General features: G+C 42.0%; 1 protein-coding gene across 10 annotated transcripts in view; it reads left to right on the forward strand.

Moving 5' to 3' along the window:
* The window catches only part of APBB2 (amyloid beta precursor protein binding family B member 2), a 341,418-nt gene that overhangs the window by 155,756 nt on the left and 165,555 nt on the right, over window positions 1–20,107 (forward strand). For 8 of the 10 annotated variants that reach the window (XM_074951507.1, XM_074951505.1, XM_074951504.1 and 5 more), the window contains one exon: window positions 16,325–17,137. In XM_074951507.1, the coding sequence (XP_074807608.1) occupies window positions 16,325–17,137 (813 nt within the window). Of the gene's footprint in view, window positions 1–4,041; window positions 4,111–16,324; window positions 17,138–20,107 lie in introns of all 10 variants that reach the window. The other 2 variants (XM_074951508.1, XM_074951510.1) reach the window with 1 other exon arrangement.

A 20,107-nucleotide genomic window follows, 5' to 3' on the forward strand; every position in this document is an offset into this window, starting at 1 on the left:
GATCTATGCTAAGGATAGCTGTTCCTTCTGCTTGCTGTTTTTTGGGCTTTAATCCAACACTCCCTTTGGGCTCATCTTATTTATTGCACAATAATTATGGAATCAATTAGCTATGTTCAGTAATAAAGCTGCTGCATGAGTGTAAACCATCTTTATGCATGGTGTTTTATTCACCTGCATGTCCTGATCAAAAGGCTTTTTAAAGGGCTTAATATTGACTTGGTGCCATTAAGAACATTTGGAAAGCTGGGCATTGGTAATAGAGCCTGTAAGTAACCATCCTTGGACTAGCTCTCCTTCCTGATCTAAGTGTTGTCAAATGATCTATGTCAGATTTATGTGGAAGATGAAAAAATTATAGTCTGAACTAATACAGTCTGATTCAGATTAAATCGTTTTGCCTGGCAAATTTAGCAGAGCCTCTATCATTGTTTCTTCCCATTATCTTGTTAGGAGTCTGGATAGCCTGTCTGCTTTATGAGGCAGTTTATTTCTTTGTTTGCCCTAATAGAAACATGTGGCACAGAGGTAAGAAAACAAAGGCTGTCCTGCTGTCTATTATTTTGGTTGGGATTATTTTGGTTTTGGTAATCCAAAACAGGTTTATATGGCACTTCAAGAATGGGTATGAGTTAAATTTTGGTTGACGCTGGAGAGAGAAAAATGGCAAGCTTTGGAAAAGCAAATCCAGCTGGCTGCTTGGTCAGTCAATTGCAGGAATTCATTTAAGGTTTCAAAATTTGTTTTTCAGTTTATATGCACACAGAGAGAATGAAATACACACTATTTTTACCAAATAGAAATGTGTGTGTTTGTGTTTGAGGGGGAGTGAAGAGGGGGTGATAAATAAGGTGTATTGCATTTTTGATTGCAGAATGTATGCATCTATGCAGAGATGAAGAAAAAAATAAGTTCTTAAACTTCTATTGCTTGTATTTGAACCATAGGATTCAAAAAGATAAACTGTTTTGACAGAAGATGTTTACTTGACAAACGGTGTTTCTGGAAATATACATAGATCTGGTGGCAGAAAGTAGTCTTATTCTTGCTTGCAAGGAGCCGAGATATGGCACGCTCTCTGTCTTCATGTGATGTTAATTCAGGTTATTGTCTGCCAGACTATTCTATTCTGCATAGGAAAAAATCTAATTTAAAAAAAAGAAAAGAAAATTAAATGGAAAAAAAGACTCGCTGGGTCATCTTGTCCATGCTTCTGCTAAGTTCAGGGCAGCTCCTTATCGTATATTATTTTACCCTTTGTGTAAATGGAAGGGGTTTCTATTTATTTTTTATATGATCACTGAATTTAAGAAAAATCCTATGGTACGTGGTGACAATACAGTTTTATTAAGCTAAAATGCAAGACGCTCTGTCCTTAAGGACTGTGCCTCAGATGAGCAGTCAAGTATAGGTGCTTGTGTTTGTATCTGTATCTAATATAAAATTCCTATTAATCCTATAAAAATAATAATGCAAGGGACCATGAGTTAGACCATGAGTTGCTTGTATCTTTAAAACGGTTAGAATCTTGTTGTGAGTATTGTCTTGTCTCTACATTTTTGCTGGCGAGGAAGTGGGGTGGGAAACCTCAAGAAAACTGATAAGAAGATATGCTCTACTTGAATTCTTAAACCCATGGTAGGATTTTAAGTTTGTTTTAACTTAATAGCATTATATAAAGACAGATTAGTATTACGGATTTTCATTAACAAGACTTATAAGAACATCACTATAACACAGATAGTATTGCTGCTGTGCGGTTGATTATACGTTTAGCTCTAAATTTTCATATGAAGTTATATGGCAGAGGAGGCTGGCTGGGGTGTCTTCTAAACTGGACAGAAGTCAGGGGAGGAAACTGCTCAGTGAGGGAGCTAGCGATGGGCGTGGAAGCTCGGCAGTGTTAGGTAAAATGGGAGAAACTGGAAATGGGTCAGTGCTCAGCAGGGAAGCTGGTTTAGGTGTTGAAGTGGGTTGTTGAGAAGGGCCCTAGGAGCTAGAGTGGGAAGTAGAAGATGATCTTGACTGTTGCAAAATAGGCACTGGTAAGGGAGAGGCACTCAAATAAACTGCTTGCAACCCTACTGCTTTCCTGCTCCCCGTGTTTCCCAAGCAGCGCCTTCCCTGCTCAGAGTTCTCCAGTCAGTAACTTTCCTTCTGGTTCTGTTGAGCTGCTTCCCTATCAGAAGCTTCTTATCTCCAGCTTCCATGTTCAGCCACTCCTAGTCTCAGTGTAGTATTTTCTAAATGGACAACCATCCTAATTCTCAATTACTGAGGGACAATCTCATCTCATTGATATATTTTTCTTTCCACAAGCAAATCTCTGTGCAACTTTTAATGAGTGACGTACCCGAGTATTCGGATTCTAATATCTAAACTGTATTGTAAAATCTATTCAGCTAAATTTGGGTTATTGCTGATTATGTACTCTATGTATCATATGACTTTTAAAAACTAACTTTATATTTGTGGATGTTCTAAGCACTATACCCAGATGTGCAGATACTCTTTTCCCAGCCTATGTATTATAAACTTTTTTTAACAATAGCTTTCCTTGTCACTCCTGCCGGACTTTCTCTTCTCGTCCAGTAGAAGTGACATTGGCTGTAGCAGCAACACCAGCACCCCGATTCCCCACCACAGTTTCCCCAAACTTTACAAGTGTTTTCAGGATCTGGTTCCCCTCCCAAGAAGAAAGGCTTAGCATTGACCAAAAAAAAAAAAAAGTCATGCTTAGATAATCATGTAACATGTATGCTGAAGATGGCACAGTGAAGGTTGACATAGCAGGAAGGAAATCTTCCAGCATGTTGGCCTGATTCTGATCTTAGTCATACCAGCATAAATCTGGATGTCACTGGAATTACTCTGGATTTGCACCAGTGTAACTGAGACCAGAATTGCAGGTTCTGTATGTAAAGGATGAGTGTGGTATGGGGAGACCTAGAATTAAGATTGGCGTCAGAATCTTTTCATGAGAGTGTTGACTTCTTAGCACTGAAATTTGCCACTTAAAAAGTTATAGTAAATTAATTTTTGTAGAGAAATAAATTTTTAATTTAATTGTATATTATTAGTAAGTTTAGAGAATTATTTTTAGCATTTAGTTAAATACCGTTGTATCCTCTATCTTTACTATGAAGCCGTTCAGGCTTTTGGTTATGACTGAAGTTACACAGCATCTGAGATGATAAGCTCAAACCCTGATAAGTTTGTCATATTATATTATATTTACTAGATATCTCTGCAGAAAACAAAATCTGCTTTGTGAAAATGTTGGTGGGTTGTGGTTTTTTTTGGTCTCTGTCCAAGTTTAGAACTTGCAACCTCAGATACTGCATAACTGCAACCCTAATCACAGGTATCCATAGATGCATACGTTTCCAGTGTACTTATTTACCCCATTCAAAAATTATTTTAACCCTCCCCCCGCCCAAACTATTACAACAAAACACTGTATTAAAGAAAAACTCACCACCAAGGAAGTGCCATCCAAAAAAAAATATTCTTGGCCTGCCTGATTGTTCTCTAGTGTTGGATCTGTTGTTCAAGCCATTTGCTACTGTCCAGTGTCAAAGGCTGGGCCCTATTCTGCTAATTCTTACTCAAGTGAGTATTCCTCACTCATGCATATCAAAGTCTGTGACCGCTCTCCTGGGTAAGTGTTACTTGAGTGAGAACTGCAGGATCAAACCTGTATTTTATAACATGATTAAATGTTTACCCCAGTATGTTGCTCTAAAAATGGGAAATCTTGTTGATATTTTGCTCTCTTCCTTACTAAAGTATGCACTGGGAATAAAAAAACATGCTGACAGTAGGGTTTTTTTTAAGTATTTGTTCTAATTAGTTTTACAAAATAACCTGACCCTCTACTGAAACATTCTACAGCTTTCAACAGTTATGAAAACTGAGCAGCATTATGTTGCGACATTTTATTAGTCATGCTTAACAGCTCTTTAGGAATTTTTATAATGTGGTGTTTTTTCTTTTGTGTTTTTCTTTGTTTTTAATTTCTTAAATGATCCCTCTTTTCAGATTTCAAATTATAATCCTTTTCCTGATCCATTGCTGAAGCCCTGTGATCCATGTCAGAAGTACTTCCAGGTCAGATGCCCTTTCACATATTTCCATAAGCAGAATCTTTAAAAATCTTTCTCTTCTTACCAGGCCCATATTTGTTTTAATTTTGCCTTCATGAGTGGAACAAGCAAACACTTTCCTTTCTTTCTTTTTTTTAAACTGATCCTTTCTTAAGTAAATTCTTGCTTTAGGAAAGGTTTTTAAAAGCTGAATAAAGTACAGCCACAAATAAATATGTTCTATTAAAAACATTATGTTATGTTTGAATACTAATGTTCCTGTGTTTGTAGCCAAAAAAAGCCCTGCACTATATAAGGTTTGTGATGTGGCTTTTGAAAAATATCAATAAGGGCTATTTGGTTAATATTGTTATTTGTATTACAGTAGTGCCCCACCCAGGATCGTGACCTCATTGTGTCTGACACTGTACAAATGTGGAATAGTCCTGGCCCAAACATGGATCAGTATCTGGTTAAAAGATTGGAAACAAAGTGTAGGAATAAATAGTCCATTTTCACAATTGAGAGAGATGAACAGTGGGGTCCCCAAGGATCTGTACTGGGATCTGTGCTGTTCAATATATTCATTAATGATCTGGGAAAAGGAGTGAACAATGAAGAGGCAAGGTTTGCAGGTGATGCAAAATTACTGGAGATAGTTAAGTTCAAAGCTGACTGCAGAGAGTTATGGGGGATGTCACAAAACAGAGTGACTGGGAACCAACATGGCAGATGAAATTCTACATTGATAAGTGCAAAATAATGTACATTGGAAAAAATAATCCCAGTTACACACATATATAATGGGGGGATCTATATTAGCCGTTACCACTCAAGAAAGAGATCTTAGACCATGGACAGTTCTCTGAACACTTCAACACAATAAGCAGCAGTGGTCAAAAATGCTAACAGAATAATAGGAAATATTAGGAAAGGAATAGAAAATACGGCAAGTCATAATGCCTCTATATAAATCCATGGTACACCCACACCTTGAATACTGTGTCCAGGTCTGGTTGTCCCACCTCAAAAAGGTTATAGTGGAACTGGAAAAAGTTCAGAAAAGGGCAACAACGGTTATCAAGGTTATGGAATGACTTCCATGTGAGGAGAGACTAAAAAGATTAGGCTGTTCATCTTTGAAAAGAGAGGACTAAGGAGAGCGATTATAGAAGTCTAGGAGTACTTGTGGCACCTTAGAGACTAACCAATTTATTTGAGCATAAGCTTTCGTGAGCTACAGCTCACTTCATCGGATGCATACTGTGGAAACTGCAGAAGACATTATATACACAGAGACCATGAAACAATACCTCCTCCCACCCCACTCTCCTGCTGGTAATAGCTTATCTAAAGTGATCACTCTCCTTACAATGTGTATGATAATCAAGTTGGGCCATTTCCAGCACAAATCCAGGTTTTCTCACCCTCCGCCCCGCACACACAAACTCACTCTCCTGCTGGTAATAGCCCATCCAAAGTGACCACTCTCTTTACAATGCGTAGATAATCAAGGTGGGCCATTTCCAGCACAAATCCAGGTTTTCTCACCCCCCTCCCCCGCCCCTTTTCCAAAAACCACACACACAAACTCACTCTCCTGCTGGTAATAGCTTATCCAGAGTGACCACTCTCCTTACAATGTGTATGAAAATCAAGGTGGGCCATTTCCAGCACAAATCCAGGTTTTCTCACCCTCCCCCCAAAACACACACACACAAACTCACTCTCCTGCTGGTAATAGCTTATCCAAAGTGACCACTCTCCCTACAATGTGCATGATAATCAAGGTGGGCCATTTCCAGCACAAATCCAGGTTTTCTCACCCCCCCCCCCCCACACAAACTCACTCTCCTGCTGGTAATAGCTCATCCAAACTGATCAGTTTGGATGAGCTATTACCAGCAGGAGAGTGAGTTTGTGTGTGTGTGGGGGGGGGGGTGAGAGAACCTGGATTTGTGCTGGAAATGGCCCAACTTGATTATCATGCACATTGTAAGGAGAGTGATCACTTTAGATAAGCTATTACCAGCAGGAGAGTGGGGTGGGAGGAGGTATTGTTTCATGGTCTCTGTGTATATAATGTCTTCTGCAGTTTCCACAGTATGCATCCGATGAAGTGAGCTGTAGCTCACGAAAGCTTATGCTCAAATAAATTGGTTAGTCTCTAAGGTGCCACAAGTACTCCTTTTCTTTTTGCGAATACAGACTAACACGGCTGTTACTCTGAAACCTGTCATTATAGAAGTCTATAAAATCATGAATGGTGTGGACAAAGTGAATAGAGAAGTGTTATTTACCCTTTCCCACAATACACAAGCTAGCGATTTTAATCACCCGATTAAATTAGGATTAGTACAAACAGAAGTACTTTTTCACAGAACGTGCAGTTAACCTGTAGGATTCATTGCCATGAAATGTTGTGATAGCCAAAAATATAACTCAGTTCATAAAAGAATGAGGTAAATTCATGGAGGATAGGTCCACCAATGGCTATTAGCCAAGATGGTCAGGGACACAACCTCATGCTTGGGGAGACCCTAGACCTCTGACTGCCAGAATCTGGGAGGGGAAGACATGGTTGGATCACTCCAACTGCGTTGTTCTGTTACACTCCCTCTGAAACTCTGGTACTGGCCATTGGTTAGACCCAGTATGTCAATTTTTTATGTTTTTCTGATGAGATACGACAGGTCTGTATTAGATACAATGGACGTAGGGGAGAAAAAGGATTAATTTAAAAAAAATAAGATAAGTAAACAGGAGTTAAGGAATCTAGCTGTGAACACCTGTGTATATAATCTGTTTCAGTACCCAAAATTACTTTCTTTGAAGCTATATACTAACCATCATCCCTGGTGAATGGTTGTGCAGGTATATGATTCCTGTAGTTAAGGTTGCTCAGTGCTTCCCATTATAAAACACCATTTTCACTTACTTTTAATTTTGCCAAATTTTAACCATTTGGGCTGAAATTTTCCATGTTGGTTGTCTGTCTCAGGCTAACACTCTCTCTATTTATAATTATTTCAGCAAAAATGGTTACACCATTTCCCAGAAGAAGGTTAGGGAAAAATATTTTGTTTTGCCCATGTTAAAAAAAATTAGCATTTAGTTTAGAAACTGTATTTCCTCCATGCTTTGGAGCAGGGACTTGAAATTTAGCAGGGGGTTCACCCTGGTGTCAAGATGTGTCTTTGGCCATCCCTGTGAAAATCCGTTCAAATTTGGCCAAGTTTTCATCCTCTCAAAAAATCTAAGTTGCACATGCTTAGTCGAGACATATTAGAGTTTGGCAGCTATATTTTCTGAAGATTCTGTTTGTACTGAGCATGCTTTAGCCCAGAGCTTCAAGGACAGAGAAGGACTTTCCCTGCAATTGCTGTCTCTGCCACCAGGTGACACTGGGGTGCCAGGCACAGGAACTGGTAGGAGGGAGAGTGTCTCTTTTGTGCTCTTAGTGGTTCCCTGCTGGTGCCCTGGCAGCATGGTAGCAATGTGAAACCACCTGACTGAAATGCCGAGGGATGAGAATTTGTACTTAGAGCGTTCATGAAGAGGGACGTCTGGGCCTGGGGCAGGGGATGGGATTAGGGTGGGAGGCTAGGACCTGGGACTAAGGATGGAGGAGCTAGAGTGGGGAGGCTGGGAAGCTGTGTCAGGGTTTGCGGGAGAGGGAGAGAGATGTGGAGCCAGGAGACCCACAGGAAATGGAACAATGGCAAAGGCAAGACAACCTCAGGCAAGACAACATTCAAAGCATCTAAGCTAACAATGGCTGGGCCATCAGTGGGGAAGAAGCTATTATGTATGGCTCCATCCAGGCTAGAATGGCTACTCTTCCCAAGGCTAAGCCTGGGATCAAAGCATATCTAAAACCTCAAAGACCCTGGAAGGGGGTATGAGTGAGCTAGGGGAGACCACCAAGGTTGTATCAGTGAAAGGCTGGCAGGGGATGACACAGAGAGAGGCAGATGTTGTGACCGGGGCAATGTGCTTCTCTCAGCCACAGATGGAGTTAATGGGGCTGAGGGAAACTTACAAAGGTGTAAGTAATACCCATGCATGTAGGCTGTTTATTGTTTTCATGGTTTGCTCTACGTGCTTTGTGCCTTTGAGAAAAGACTAAATAATGCTTGGTTTTGAAGATGCTTGTTCTGTGTCACTGCAAATGTGTGCTGTGACTGGCTCCCTAAGGGAAACTCTTACCGGTGCCAATACCGAGTTGGACCTGTGTTAACATGGTTGGGGATCAGGGGGCTGCAGCCCAAAGATCCAGTTTTGGAGAGTGGAACCACTTGTCTGTAGATCCCTTGCCTCATTTGTTGCAGAAGCTGGGGGGTTGTAGTGAATGAGGCAGGGGACTGCAGGAAGAGAGAGGATGCTCTCATGGTTAAGGAAGTTGAATGCTACCCTGCAGAATTGGATTCTATCCCCGCCTCTCCCACAGAGCTCCTACATGATGCTGGGCACATCATTTAAACCAGACTTGTCACAGATGGCTACTAGCTGTGTGCTCCTCATTTTCTGGGTGCCCGGCTTGAGATCCTGAGGTCTGATTTTCACCAGAGCTGAGTATTCTCAGTTGCATCGGAAATCAATGAGAATTCTTCTCTGAACAAAAAAGTGATATAAAATGCTAAGTTCTCTGAAAAATCAGGTCATGGGCATCTCAGATTGGGCAACACTGTTGACATTAATGTCTCTGTGCCCCAGCTGCCCATTTATTAAATAGGGCTAATAATACCATATATTCTCACAGGGATGCTATGAAGGTAAATATAAGCTAATGTTTGTGGAACACTCAGATAGCTGAACCTGCCCCCATTGAAGTCAATGGCAAAACTCCTACCCATTTCAGTGGTGAAGGTTTGGGCCCTTAATAGGGCAGTATAGGGACTGAGTTCAGGATCAAAGCTCAAGAGGGTTAAATTAATCATTATAGTGTCTGATTAAAAAACGTCTGCTGTCCGTTCCAGGGGGCTTTCAGAACGCTATGGAAATTGCAGAAGGCTAGGTTTCTAGTGGCTTTCACATCTCCCCATTGACATCAAAGGAAGTCTTTCCACTGACTGTAGTGGGAGCTGGATCAGGCCCACAATGCTGAAGTTAACCCAGACTGTATGAATGACGAAGTTGGGACCATATTAAGGCTGACATTGGCATGAACCAGTATTGTTTGCAAATAATTATTTGAGTATGCCTTATAATTTTTTCTCTTTATCTGTATTATCTTTGTTCTCCGCTTTACCTCTACTGCTTCATTGCTTTCTTTGTTCTAGTGAAGTATTTAAAAATGGCCAACAACAGGATCTGGCAGCAAGGGGTAAATTCTGTCTCTCTCTATAGGTAGGTCTATACTTACGGCGGCATGTACAGTGCAGGAACTGCGTGTCCCATGAGCATGGGTATAAATAGCAGTGTAGACGGTTGGTGAGGCACTGCTTAGGTGAGTGGAGTACAGATATGCCAGAACCCTAGGGGATATACACTACGTGGCTCTCCATATGCCCGAGCAGTACCTCCCCTGTAGCAGTGTAGTGTCTCGCTCTCACAGCTTTTCCCTGCTTCAGGGAAGCTCCCTGCTGCCAAAGCCTTTCCCTGCTTCTTCCCGCTGCCGGAGCCATTCACTGCTGCGTGTAGCTACACGCTGCAGGTGAAGCTAAGGCTTTGGCAGGTGCAGTTCTATAACATAACACAAGGGAGCATAGGAAGTGTGAGTGGAGTGTGGCACAGCATTCTGACGTGTGGGGACTCCCTGTGTGACATTGCATATGTAGTGGTGGGAGCATTGGCAGTTAATCCATTGTGTGTGGCTCTTTCAAGTCTCCAGCTTCTTAGGGCACATAAGACTGTAAAAGCCTCTGCAGAGCAGCTCTGCAGACTCTCTGGGACTTTAAGGAGGGATAAGGTTTCTTTCCAGTCCACTCAGAGGCTGCGTGCTAGCAGGAAGATCTGACCCTTATGGATTAGCAGGTCCAGTGGAACAGTTGTCTCCCACGAATCCTGGCCTATCCACTTGGAGCACTTTTATGCTATGTATGCTAAAGAGCAGTGCTCCTTTATGGTCTTTCTGGAAGTACAGGGTTCGGGTTAATTCATGGAAAACTATGGTTTAATATTTTATTTTCTTTGTCTCATGATTTCAATTAAATTTAATCATGAATATTAAACACATTTATTTTTCTTCATTATTTTAAATTCTTCATGTTCCCTTTTTATTTTCAATGATGTGCTGTGTGTCCTATCGTAACATGCCTACTCTAGGTGCATTAGGAAGTAAATGTGCCATAATGGCAAGGCATCTTTGTAATTACTGGCTTCTGCAATGGCAATGGAATCAGTTTTACCATATTGAAATACTTCCGTAACTCTGAAACCAGATTCTTGGAGCAGCCAGAGGCTCTGTATTATGATTAATATTTATTATATGTATTACCGTATTGCCTAGGAGCACTAGTCATGTTGTTGATCACTTTTCTGACAGGAAAATTGTACATTCATTTTATATCCTGATACCTCAGGGTCCCATTCAAAAAAACAACATCCACATCACTGTGGGTGGAGGCTGTTCCTCTCCTTTATGCAAATGCTGGGATATTATTTTTCTGATAATAAAATAGAGTAAGGGAATAAAACCCCTAGAGGGGGGGAGAAAGAGAGAGAAATGGAGACTGCAAGTGGCTCTAGTCCCAGAACTGGAACTACATGTTTATGAGGTTGGCAGGCAGAAAGGTGAAATGTGTTCACGTAAAGCAGGGGTGGGCAAACTGCGGCCCTTCAGACATTTTAATCCGCCCCCGAGCTCTCGCTGGGGAGCAGGGTCCGGGGTTTTCCCTGCTCCAGCCAGGGAGTGAGGTTGGGGGCTTGCTCCACTCTGTGTTTGCCGTGGCGCTATGCTGCTCTCGGAAGCAGTTGTGTGTCCTCCCACCCGCTCCTACACGTAGGGGCAGCCAGGGAGCTCTGCATGCTGCCCCCACCCCAAGCACCACCCCTGCAGCTTCCATTGTCCAGGAACTACAGCCAAGGGGAGCTGCAGGGGGGGACGCCTGCAGGAGCCGGAGGGGACATGCCGCTGCTTCCGGCAGCTGCTTGAGGTAAGTGCCGCCCGGAGCCTGCACCCCTGCCCCATCCCTGATCCCCCTCCCGCCCTCTGAACCCCTCTGTCCCAGCACAGAGCATGCTCCTGCACTCCAAACCCCTCTTCTCCAGTCCCACCCCAAAGCCTGCACCCCAATCCCCAATTCTGTGAGCGTTCATGGCCTGCCATACAATTTCCATACCAGATGTGGCCGTTTGGCCAAAAAGTTTGCCCACTCCGATGTAAAGGCAGTACTGTATGGTGTACTGGGAAATGTGAAGTACAGAGTTGGGGCCAGCTCCTCCCTTGCTTTGCCTCTTGTGACATTACTTATACATCTGAGAGAAGTGAGTGGAAAACAGTCCCAAATCAAAATGGTAATACTGAGGGGGAAATGTGGGTTGGAACTAGTTTGGACTTCCTTGGGAATTGGTAGGAACACTCTAACTGTGAGATGTAACCAAGTGAAAACAGTTGCACCTGACTCAGAATTAAAGGGGGTGGATGAAGAAGAGGCGCCAAAAGAAATCTGATTCCCTGAAGTTTTGAATTGCAAATTGGGATATGCTTCCTCTGGACAAACTGACATTCTGAATGAAAGCATCTTAGTGCCTGAAGTAGGGTGTTATCTTTTCCTTCTCACTCTTTATCTTTATGTTCTGTTTCTGTTCTCACTCCTACCTTCAGGTAATTTAAGCCCTTCCTTAGTACTCATATATTTTCTAGTATGTGCAGTAATTCTTTCTCAGGCAGTGTCTTCCATCCTTAATAGATAGGAAGTGCTCTTCACGTCAGGATGGATTTTTCCCATCTATATTCCATTGTTGCCTCCTGTTGTTTCTCTTCTTCACTTCACCTTTTTCTGTCCTCTCGCTTTGTCACTTATTGATCTGGTTCCAACTCCTTCCCTCCCTAATTTCTTCCTTTCTTACCATTTGACTCCTCCTCCTCCTTTCCTTTCTTCATTTCCATTCTGGTTCTCCTCTCTCTGCCGCGTACTTGTGTCCAGTCCTCCCCACACCCATTAATACTAATTCCCCACTCATTTGTTTCTAACTGATGCTGCTCCTAACTCTGCTTAATACTTCAGTTTCAGGTAGAACAAGGAATGGAACACAAATTATAGGATGCAGGAGCTGCCTGATAGCATAGGAACAGCACTTTGTAAATGAGTGTGTAGTTGAGTATGAAGGCAGGATCAATGGAGGATAACCAAAAATCTACTTCATGAGAGGACATACTCCCTCATCTAAATATGTGCACTACTTAGGCTATGATGGTTAGGAGTTGCACATTTGAGTTAATGTATAAACAATAAAAAGAAAAGGAGGACTTGTGGCACCTTAGAGACTAACAAATTTATTTGAGCATAAGCTTTCGTGAGCTACAGCAAATAAATTTGTTAGTCTCTAAGGTGCCACAAGTACTCCTTTTCTTTTTGCGAATACAGACTAACATGGCTGCTACTCTGAAACCTGTATAAACAATGTAATGTATAAACAACAGTGAGGAACTATAACTTCATGTTGAGCCATTTAAAACCTTAGCTCATGATTCACTTTCTAGGAATGAGTCAGTATTCGTGGTAGATGTTTACTGAGTAGACTAATAATCATGTTGGTTTGTACTTACATCTCCATGTGTTGATTTTGTCATTTGAAATGCAATCCACTGGAGACTGAGTAAGTCATGTGGAAGGATGTGTTTGAACTTTATCTAGGAAGATGTATTTTTCTTAAGAATTCTGTTCAAGACAAAAAGTAGTTAGAAAAACATTGCAGTGGACACTGGAATCTTCACAACTGGGGGTGCCTGCTTGTAACAATATTAATTAACTGTTAATTAACTGTATATAGACTGTAATCTTATTTCAGGTTGTCATAGTTAGATGATTATTATTATTTTTTTTTTAACATTTTATTTTACTGAAATGTACTATGATTTTCTGATTTCAAAAACTGGCCTGCATAAATAGCATACAATTTTGGACACTCTACCAGGCATAAACTGGCAGGGGTCACAATTATCCTTTCCTTAAAAGTTTTTACAAAGAGTGTGTTGGTTGATCACAGGATGACAATGAGCCACCAATGTGATGCAACCATGAAAAAGGCTAATGCACTCGTAGGTTGCATCAGGCGAGGTATTGCCAGTAGAGACAGGGAAGCGGTAGTACCGTTATACAAGGCACTGATGAGACCTCATCTGGAATATTATGTGCAGTTCTGGTCTCCCATGTTTAAGAAAGTTGAATTCAAACTGGAACAGGTGCAGAGAAGGGCAACTAGGATGATCAGAGGAATGGAAAACCTACTTAGGAGACTCAAAGGGCTTGGCTTGTTTAGCCTAACCAAAAGAAGGCTGAGGGGAGATATGGTTGCTATCTATAAAGACATCAGAGGAATAAATACCAAGGAGGGAGAGGAGTTATTTAAATTAAGGGCCAATGTGGACACAAGAACAAATGGATATTATCTGCTCATCAACAAGTTTAGTTTTGAAATGAGACAAAGGTTTCTAACCATCAGAGAAGTGAAGTTCTGGAACACGCCTCTAAGGGAAACAGTGGGGGCAAAAAACCTAACTGGCTTCAAGACTGAACTTGATAGGTTTATTGAGGGGATGATATGATGAGACTGCCTGTAATGGCACGTAACTGATCTGCGACTGCTAGCAGCAAATATCTCCAGCAGCCAGTGATGGGACACTAGGTGGGGTGGGCTCTGAGTTGCTACAGAGAATTCTTTCCCAGATGTCTTGCTGTTGGGTCTTGCCATATACTCAGGGTCTAACTGATTGTCATATTAGGGGTCAAGAAGGAATTTTCCCCCAAGTTAGATTGGCAGAGACTCTGGTATTTTTCACCTTCCTCAGCAGCATGGGGCCAGGGTGTAAACTAGTGTAAATAGTGGATTCTCTGTAACTTGAAGTCTTTAAATCATGATGTAAGGATTTAAGTAACTCAGCAGAGGTTATAGATCTATTACAGGTTATAAGTCAGAAGTGGGTTGGTGAGGTTTTGTGGCCTGCAATGTGCAGGAGGTCAGACTAGATAATCACGATGATTCCTTCTGACCTTAAAGTCTATGAGTGTTTAACGTCTAGATTGCCTTCAGACCAAAAGAAATTAAAAACCAAACCAAAAGAAATTAAAAAAGCAAATCAATAAATTCAATTAACTTCTTGTTCTAAGACAAAAAAATCTACATACATGCTTTTATAACAGAGGGCCCTTGTGCATAACTTTATGTTGAGACCTCAACCAGATGAGTCATGACATTACTTTGCATCTTGAAGTATCAATCTGACGGACAAGATGTGAGATGGCAACTCTTAAAAGTATTTAATTATCTGTGGGAAACACACAAATTTCAGAAATTTGTGATATTTTTGAAACCTCCCATGGTTACAATAATAAAAATACACATTTATTATTAACTAAATAACTAAAACTAAAGTTAGAAGGCTAACAGACCAGAATTTGAGGAAATCACAGTAATCAGATCATGAAAAATCGTGTGTTTAAACCCTTTGTAAACCACCCCTTAGGACTGGAAGTTACTGTATGTCTGTAATACAGAGGAAAAGAGAGAGTAAAGGATACGTTAGTCTGTTTTCTAAGGTTTAAATGAAATGAAATATGTAATTTTGAAAATAAGTTAAACTGTAAGGTTAACAAGCGTACCTGAATTTAAGTAAATCTTTCATATAGTGCTCCTTATTTTGTATATAAAGAAAAAGCCCACAAGCTCTTAATTTTTTGTAAATCCACATTTTACAGTAGTCTCTTCTTTCACATATTGAATACTCAAAGGTGCAATACATCTTAACTAGAAAGTTCTCCCAGTGGCTGGCTCAGACTATAGTTTTTTATCCATGGATATACCTACAGCCAACCCCTCATTTTACTGTGCAAATCAGCCCTGTCTGAGAACTAGGAACAAACGGAGACGGTGCTTCATACTCTGTCAGAGGGAGTGATTACTAATTGGCCTCTCAAAAGAGTGAGTAACAGGAAGCATTCAGGGTGTATTTATTATGATTAATGGGAGCCATACTTTACCATGGCAGTGACAGTAGGCAGCAGAGGAAACAAAAGCTACTTTTTTTTTTTTAAATAAAAAATCCTTTACTTGATCATTTCATCACAGTCTGAAAATCCTCTCCCTGCCCAAGCCTAGTTCTCTGAAAGCTTGAGCAATGTCTCGGACAAGCTGAGAGTTTGCCCACAAGTTGCAAACCACTAAGAAAAGTAGAAGAATGTTGTAGTCCAGTTACGGAATATATGCAGTCTCCCTTTGGAAGTACAGCTTATCAATAGCCAAAGATGTTGTGAACTATAAAAATAGTGGACCACATTCATCCCTGGAGTAACTTCTTAGGAATCAGTAGAATTGCATCAGGGATAAATTTGCCAAATTGTGTTTTTTGTGCGGATGTGAAAAAATTGTTGCTAAATATGTACAGTATTATAAAAACACTATAGCTAACAAAATAGCATAGCATGTATGCATAAAAACACTAGAGAATTGCCAAAAAATTAGCAAACAGCTGTGGTACATTTCTTGAAGCTGTTAAGAGGCAATAGCTGGCTTTGCCAGTCAGCCCTAAAATAAGCAATAACAATGTTTCATTTCTACCAGGGTGGAAAGGGAGTAGTGTCTTGCTTTGGTCTGTAGGACCACTCACTCTTCAGGCATTCATCAACTCACTACTGATGAGTCCTAAAGAAATTCTTGCCCTACTCCTTGGCTGATGAGGCAGTGAAATATTTAAGTTTTAGTGAGAGAGAGAGAGGATGATGAACTTCAGGGCTGCAAAGCAGATGCAAAGTACTTCTCTCCCTCCCCAGAATTTACCTAGTTGGAACACAGTAGCTCAAACATGCAAAAATGTAAAATAAAATTTGGGGTCAAAAACCTTGTATACTATTCTTAACAACTTAACATTCCCCAATGTCATCTCCACCCTTTTTGCCTTTGGACCTCCATGTTTAACAAACTGATCTTTTCTGTTGAGGTGTCTGTCCTCCTTCCTGCTTAGTTTGTAGAAACTATTCTTTGCACATTACATAAAACGTTGCATCCCATTTCCAAAAGCTCTGTTACAAGGAGTATACAATTAATGTATCTCATGAATATTTGTTTTTCTTTTCTAGTTGACTCCAGTGTGGACGCGTTGGCTGTGTTTATGGCAAGCAATAGCACAACAGACATTGTGAATCGCAATAATCCTGCCACTCCCCCAAATACTCTTAACCTACGCTCCTCCCATAATGAACTATTGAATGCTGAAATAAAGCATACAGAGACAAAGAACAGCACTCCCCCAAAATGCAGGAAAAAATATGCATTAACTAACATTCAGACAGCCATGGGCCTTTCGGATCCAGCAGCACAGCCCCTTCTGGGGAACAACTCTGCCAATATAAAGCTGGTGAAGAATGGAGAAAATCAGCTTAGAAAAGCAGCAGAACAGGGGCAACAGGATCCCAACAAAAATCTCACTATGACTGCAGGCATAAACATAACTTCTGAGAAGTTAGAAGGTAAAGAGCCAACCCCTCAGGATTCTGCAGGCTGTGAAATATTCTCTTCTCAACCTAGGAGGAGCAAGAGCTTCCTAAATTACTATGCAGATCTGGAAACATCAACCAGGGAACTAGAACAAAATTTTGGGAACAGCCATGTAGTGATGGAGGAGAAAGCGGCACAAAGTAACAGCCAGGCTTCTACCATGATTGTCAATGGGGATGTGCTGCCTCAGAAACAAAACAAGCTGTCCAGTCCAGAAGATGGCCAAGTAGCCACTGTATCATCAAGTCCTGAGACTAAGAAGGACCATCCTAAAACTGGAGCCAAAACAGATTGTGCATTACATCGGATTCAAAATCTGGCTCCAAGTGATGAAGACTCCAGCTGGACGACGTTATCGCAGGACAGTGCTTCTCCAAGTTCACCCGATGAAACAGGTACAAGAAATGTTTCCCTCAACGCTTAATAACTATCATTCTTTAAAAATGTGTTTGTTGTTTCTCTTGAGTCTCATTGTGTAGACAGCTGGGGATAAGTGAGACAATCTGGGAGAAGAAAGGGACATTACAATTCTCCTTACCAAGCAGTAGCTTTTTTGTTTTGGGAGAGTTATGAGTCCCGAGGTAAGATTAGATGATCATTATGGTCCCTTCTGGCCCTGAAATATATGAATGAAGTAAATCATAGCTAAACCTAATGGTGAGACTAAGCCCTGGTCTACACTAGGACTTTAGGTCGAATTTAGCAGCGTTAAATCGATGTAAATCTGCACCCGTCCACACGATGAAGCCCTTTATCTCGACTTAAAGGGCTCTTAAAATCGATTTCCTTACTCCACCCCTGACAAGTGCATTAGCGCTTAAATCGGCCTTGCTGGGTCGAATTTGGGGTACTGTGGTCACAATTCGACGGTATTGGCCTCCGGGAGCTATCCCAGAGTGCTCCATTGTGACTGCTCTGGACAGCACTCTCAACTCAGATGCACGATTGTTTGCCATTGCTCTGACGCAGGGAGGGGTGACTGACGACATGGCTTACAGGGTTGGCTTACAGGGAGTTAAAATCAACAAAGGGGGTGGCTTTACTTCAGGCAGGACTTCACGGAGGGTTCCAATAAGAAATGGTGCACCTAAGTTATTGTTCTTATTGGAACAAAGAGGTTAGTCTGGCCTCTGATTGATACAGGGGTCGGTCCTGGGGCCGGTTTTGTTCAATATCTTCATAAATGATCTGGAGGATGGTGTGGATTGCACTCTCAGCAAATTTGCGGATGATACTAAACTGGGAGGAGTGGTAGATACGCTGGAGGGCAGGGATAGGATACAGAGGGACCTAGACAAATTGGAGGATTGGGCCAAAAGAAACCTGATGAGGTTCAATAAGGATAAGTGCAGGGTGCTGCACTTAGGATGGAAGAACCCAATGCACCGCTACAGACTAGGGACCGAATGGTTAGGCAGCAGTTCTGCGGAAAAGGACCTAGGGGTGACAGTGGACGAGAAGCTGGATATGAGTCAGCAGTGTGCCCTTGTTGCCAAGAAGGCCAATGGCATTTTGGGATGTATAAGTAGGGGCATAGCGAGCAGATCGAGGGACGTGATCGTTCCCCTCTATTCGACATTGGTGAGGCCTCATCTGGAGTACTGTGTCCAGTTTTGGGCCCCACACTACAAGAAGGATGTGGATAAATTGGAGAGAGTCCAGCGAAGGGCAACAAAAATGATTAGGGGACTGGAACACATGACTTATGAGGAGAGGCTGAGGGAACTGGGAATGTTTAGTCTACGGAAGAGAAGAATGAGGGGGGATTTGATAGCTGCTTTTAACTACCTGAGAGGTGGTTCCAGAGAGGATGGTTCTAGACTATTCTCAGTGGTAGAAGAGGACAGGACAAGGAGTAATGGTCTCAAGTTGCAGTGGGGGAGGTTTAGATTGGATATTAGGAAAAACGTTTTCACTAGGAGGGTGGTGAAACACTGGAATGCGTTACCTAGGGAGGTGGTGGAATCTCCTTCCTTGGAAGTTTTTAAGGTCAGGCTTGACAAAGCCCTGGCTGGGATGATTTGATTGGGGATTGGTCCTGCTTTGAGCAGGGGGTTGGACTAGATGACCTCCTGAGGTCCCTTCCAACCCTGATATTCTATGATTCTATGATACATGGCTAGATTTACCTCGCTGCACCTTCTCTGTGAGTGACTGCAGTGTGACCTAGAGGAATGAAGGGGTTTGCAAATGAGTACAAAACAAATCTGGTCTATTTCTTGTTTTGATCCACTCCATCTATCTTTTACATCTTTGGCTGGCAGCAGACGGTGCAGAAGGACTGCAAGCCATCCACATCTCATGGCTGCTCGGCAGAAGATGGTACAATAGGACTGCTAGCAATCCGTATCGCCTGCCTGCTCACCATAAGATGGTTCAATAGGACTAAAGAGAATGACCTGATCAGGTCACTCCAAATTTAGTCCCTGCGCCCATGTCTGCCCAGGCGCTCCTGATTGACCTCACAGAGGCGACCAGGAGCACCTCGGACATGACGGTGACGGCTACCAGTCCTATTGCACTGTCTGCTGCCACAAGGCAATGGGTTGCTGCTGCTGTGTAGCAATGCAGTACCGCGTCTGCCAGCACCCAGGAGACATACGGTGACGGTTCGCTGAGCGGGCTCCATGCTTGCCGTGGTATGGCGTCTGCACAGGTAACTCAGGGAAAAAAGACGCGAAACGATTGTCTGCTGCTGCTTTCACGGAGGGAGGGAGGGAGGGAACGGGGGCCTGACGATATGTACCCAGAACCACCCGCGACAATGTTTTAGCCCCATCAGGCATTGGGATCTCAACCCAGAATTCCAATGGGCAGCGGAGACTGCGGGAACTGTGGGATAGCTACCCACAGTGCAACGCTCCGGAAGTCGACTCTAGCCTCGGTACTGTGGAAGCACTCCGCCGAGTTAATGCACTTAATGCACTTAGAGCATTTTCTGTGGGGACACACACACTCGAATATATAAAACCGATTTCTAAAAAAACGACTTCTATAAATTCAACCTAATTTCGTAGTGTAGACATACTCTAATACATAGCTCCTCATAAAATTAAGAAAGCTGACAACCTTCTATAAAAGGGGCACTGTCAGGTACCACAGCTGAGGTCCCAGTGATGGTGGATCCTGAATTTGACCTTAATTTTTTAAAATTCAAAGCACTTAATCAGTTCCAGATGATCATTCATTTCTTTTAAGCACCTAGCCCTTTGTTGCTGAGAAATTATTAATTTAAAACAAACAGAAGGTGCATCTAACGCACTAATGGTGATGTGAGCTGGTAATTCTGGTACATGGTGTATGAGTACAAAATCTATAGGATAAGATATATTTCTTTCAAGCTTTTAAGGCTTTACAGGGCGGAA

Source organism: Natator depressus, chromosome 4, assembly GCF_965152275.1.
Source record: "Natator depressus isolate rNatDep1 chromosome 4, rNatDep2.hap1, whole genome shotgun sequence".
NCBI classification, from domain to species: Eukaryota; Metazoa; Chordata; order Testudines; family Cheloniidae; genus Natator; species Natator depressus.